At 44.3% G+C, this 4412-nt stretch overlaps 1 protein-coding gene across 2 annotated transcripts in view; it reads right to left on the reverse strand.

Moving 5' to 3' along the window:
* The window catches only part of myo10 (myosin X), a 101227-nt gene that overhangs the window by 86562 nt on the left and 10253 nt on the right, over nucleotides 1-4412 (reverse strand). For both annotated transcript variants that reach the window (XM_017309984.1, XM_008434789.2), the window contains exon 2: nucleotides 4228-4326. In XM_017309984.1, coding sequence (XP_017165473.1) covers nucleotides 4228-4326 — 99 coding nt within the window. The remainder of the gene's footprint in view (nucleotides 1-4227; nucleotides 4327-4412) is intronic.

Consider the following 4412-nt stretch of genomic DNA (forward strand, 5'->3'; position numbering starts at 1 on the left):
AACAAAAACGGAACAAAAGTGCCGTTTTTGTTGGATCGTTGTCGTGTAAACGCCCCCTTAGACTAGCGTTTGGTTGTTTTGGTGCGTCATGGCGGAGTGGGCGGGGCTCTGAGAGCGTGACGTCACGTGCAAACAGTAAACAACAGACAGCTTTGACAGCCGGTGGCCTGAAGCAGTCAGGACCAGGACTTACTTTAACTTGAAAATGACTTTATCTCATCGTACATCAGGAAACCGGATCGTCCCTGGATCGGCACCCGGATCTGATCTTCTGCTGTCTTTGCTTTTTTGTTAAATGTCGGGAGCCAAATATACCAAACAGGTTATGAAATGTGTTTGACCAACAGTCAGAAGTCAAAACATTTATGTACTTCTGTAGAGCTGTGAAGTAAAGACCCGGGATGCAGAGAACCTCCTCATTAGCAAACGTTTTGCTGCTCATCCCGGTGAACCTGCTCACGTCTCGTGTTACGTTTCTCCTTCCACAGCGGTGACATCTGGCAGGCAGCGAGGATCAAGTTGACCCTGAGCTGCAGGAGACGACCCTGAAGCTAAACGCTGCCAGGAAAAGGGCTGATTCTTGTTCAGGTGTAGAAGAAAGTCTGAGTCTTTTCTAAAGGTTTACAGGAAGCAGAGGAAGCTATCCACTCACAGATCAGTTATTTTATCATCAGACCTGACTGGACCCTGGTTTACCTTTTTCAGATCCTAACTTCCATAGCATATATACAAATTAAGTAATTAAAATGTAAAAAATAAAAATATTGAATGCAGTTATTTATTGTTCTGAGGAGAAACTGAATTGTCAGGTATTTGCAGGGTAAAGTTTTAATGGAAAACAAAATTGATCTCATTGCTCCGGACTGACCAGTCCAGTTTCAGGTTTTAGACACACTGAAGGAACCATCTGATTTATTCTGAAAGGATCTGACATGTTGGGAATGTCTGATGATTCAGATATGATGTAGATTTTCTGTAATAAAACCATAAAGTGGAGCCAACACCATGAGGCGGGGGCCGGCTGTGGCCCCTCTGTGACCAGCTGCGGTCCACCAGCTCAGAGCAGCTACTCCTGAAACAAGCCGGTCTCTGTCTGAGGAGTCAGTCACCTCTGACCCCTGACCCCCACGCACACTCACACATTAACAGCAGTGAAGCCCCCCAGCATCCTGTCGGCCTTCGTTTCTCACATTCCTCCCGCTGTGACACGTCAGCGACAAACGGGTCGTCACTGAAGCTCTTCCAGAATAAAGCGCAGCGTTCTGCGGCCGGCGCCCGGAGCTGACTGATGACGGCAGCAGAAACCCAACAAGCCTCACTGGTCCTGGTTTTCATCGGGTTCATGCACATCAGGCAGAGGCTCTTACAGCAGTTTTATTGACTTGTTCATGACCTTTTGTTGGTTTACTCAACCAACATAAGGTCATGAAGTTCAAGGATGCAAGAAAAGTTCAAACACAGAAATCCCTTCAAACAATCCCAAACATTCCCAATCCAGAGCAATCCCAGAATTAGAGCTCCGTCCCAGCAGGACCCCAGATTTTCACTTAATTATGTTTCTATATTTAGCTCATTTATCTCTCTGGAGAGTAAACAGGGATCTGCAGCTCGACAGAAAACCTGGGGGCTAACCTGGGCGCTAAGCCCCGCAGCAGATGCTATAAGGGGTAAATCTCTGGGCCACAAAGACAGCAGGCAGGAGAGGGCAAACTGCCACCAGTTAGCATCATTAGGATGCTAGCCTAATGATGCTAGCATCCTAACTGGTGCTAACTGGTGGCAGTTAGCACCAGTTAGGATGCTAACCGCCACAAGTGAGCATCATTAGGATGCTAGCCTAACGAGGCTTGTATCCTAACTGGTGCTAACTGGTGGCAGTTGGCATCATTAGGATGCTAACTGGTGGCAGTTAGCATCATCAGGATGCTAACCTGATGATGCTATTTGTCAAGCTTGTGATTTTCATCGTTAGGTTGAGGGTAAAAATAAAGGGACATAATAATAGTCAACCTTAAGCATTCAAATAATCTGTTAATCAAATAATGCCCAAACAATCCCGCTGTGTACATCAGTTAGCATCAGAATGCAGTTAGCATTAGAATTCTGATGCTAACTGGTAGCATCCTGATGATGCTAACCGCCACCAGTTAGCATCCTGATGATGCTAACTGCTAACATCATTAGGATTTGCTTTTGGATCCACCAGGATCAACTTTGTTTTAGGTCCAGGAAGGAATTTACACTTACAGCAAAAACACTAAAGAAAATACTTGAAAATGAAAACGCTGAATATTTTTAGCTTAAAACATTTAAACATCTAAAACATTTGAAACAATGGATGGATTGAAAATACATAAATTAACTACGACTGAAACAATTAATTGGGTTACTGATTAACCCAATTAACCAGTTACTATCTTAGTAACTGGTTAACTAATTTAGTAACTGGTTAATTGTTAGCTATAAAAACTTTTAAAAAAAAGAATTGAATTATTAGTTTATTTTTGTGCATTTCCAATCTTACAAAAACAAACTTAAGGGGTTAAATGAAAAATGTGCAGAATGTTCCAGTTTCTCTCGATGAATAGATCACATGTCAGGATCTATAATCGATTATTTGCAGCTCCGTTCTCTCTCTTCTCAGACTCCGTATGTATCGATAATCTGAGGAAACAGTCATGATAGCAGCTGAACACACTAAATGTTTCTTTATCTCCTTAAACGTTGCAGCAGCTTCACTTTTGATCAAATCTTACCGTGAAATATTCTCATTTTTTTCTTCAGATTAGTTTTTTTTAAATAAATTTATTGAAACTGATCAGATATGATTGACATTCATTGATCTCAGGAGCAGTATTTAGCACAAACTTTCATCTCCTGCCTTAAACTCCTTCAGGTGTTTTTTTTCCTGACGGAACCTGCAGCGGCTGATCGGTCCAGTAACGTTTAACCATCAGCTCACATTTCATGCTAATAATCATCGTGTCAGAGCGGCGGAGTGACGGGGAAACCGAGCCGCCTGCGTGTGTCAGAGAGGTCGGCAGGTAAAGCCTCCAGCTTCTCCTTTCTGCCCGCATCAAAAGCAGCAGCTGCTGTTTGAATCCCCATTCATCTGCTGCTGCTTTGTCCTGCAGCCGGAGGAGGAGGAGGAGGAGGAGGAGGAAGAGGAGGAGGCTGTCTGCCCAAACCCTGAAACCCTGAAACCCGAGGAAGACGAGCTGCGACTCCAACCCTCAGCTGCTCTGAGGAAAAACGTCGCTTATTCGCTGCTACTGTGAGTTTAGATGCACAAACAGCTCCGAGCCGCCAGCTGAAAAACACGGGTTGCAGTTTAAATCTGCCTCTGGGAAGACAACAAGTTACTTTCTTGTCAGTTTTTCGGGTAAAACTAAAGTTAATCTACAACATCCAGACGCTCTGGTTCCTTTGAGCCAAAGATAAAATCACAGATTTAATTTGATGTTTAAAACTTGAGGGGGGAAAAACTTTAATGTTGTGTTGAATCAGCAGTTTGTTTCATTCTTTTATTTGATTGTTGGTTTATTTGTTTGTTTGCATTTGTTTAACGTTTGTGAGAGAAACGGGTTGAACAAGCCGGAAGCTGCAGTTCATCACTTCCTGCTCCAGGTTTCATCCTGACTGATCCTCCATCACATCTAAAACCTCAAATATTCACTTTCCTTTATGTCCAAAACACAAATGACCGACTCGAAACGTCCTTCACCTTCCTGTCTGTTTCCACAACACGGATCCAAGCAGAACCACCGGATCCTCAGCGGATCCACGTCACCAAACGGATCCGTTAAAGACTCCGTGCTGCTGATCGGGATAAATGTGGGAACGACGTTTCAGCTCCGTGACGGTAAAACTCAGAAAACACTGAAGCTTCTTATGAAAACGACCCAACATTTGCGGTGACTGCTTTGTTTGTTTTTGTCAGAGTTTGTGGACAATTAATATGTTTTATTGTTTTTGCATCACAGAAAGTTGCTTCAATAAAAACCGAGATAAAAACTTCAGAAATGAAAGCATGAGCGGGATTCAACCCTGACGGGAACGGGCCGCGCTCCTCCCTCAGGCTCAAGGTCACAGTTTTTATCTTTGTGCAGATTAACGGATTTACCCCTGACCCAAAGCCAGCCGGACGTCAGGGTTTATGACCCCCGTCAGAAACAGCTGAGACGGGTTTCAGACAGAGTCCGGTCCGGTCCGGCTGAGGTTTCTCACCTGGCCGTAGTCTGTGGCGAAGACGACGACGCCTCCAGAGCAGGAAGACACAGAGCCGGGGAGGAACTGCTCCTCCTCCCGGAGCCAAACCCGGTCCCCCTGGAAACAGGCACAAATATCAGTTATTAAAAAATAACCAGTTTCTGCTTTAATAACATCATTATTACCGGTCCCCCTGGAAACAG

This window comes from Poecilia reticulata, linkage group LG17 (assembly GCF_000633615.1).
Source record: "Poecilia reticulata strain Guanapo linkage group LG17, Guppy_female_1.0+MT, whole genome shotgun sequence".
In the NCBI taxonomy this organism is placed as follows: domain Eukaryota; kingdom Metazoa; phylum Chordata; class Actinopteri; order Cyprinodontiformes; family Poeciliidae; genus Poecilia; species Poecilia reticulata.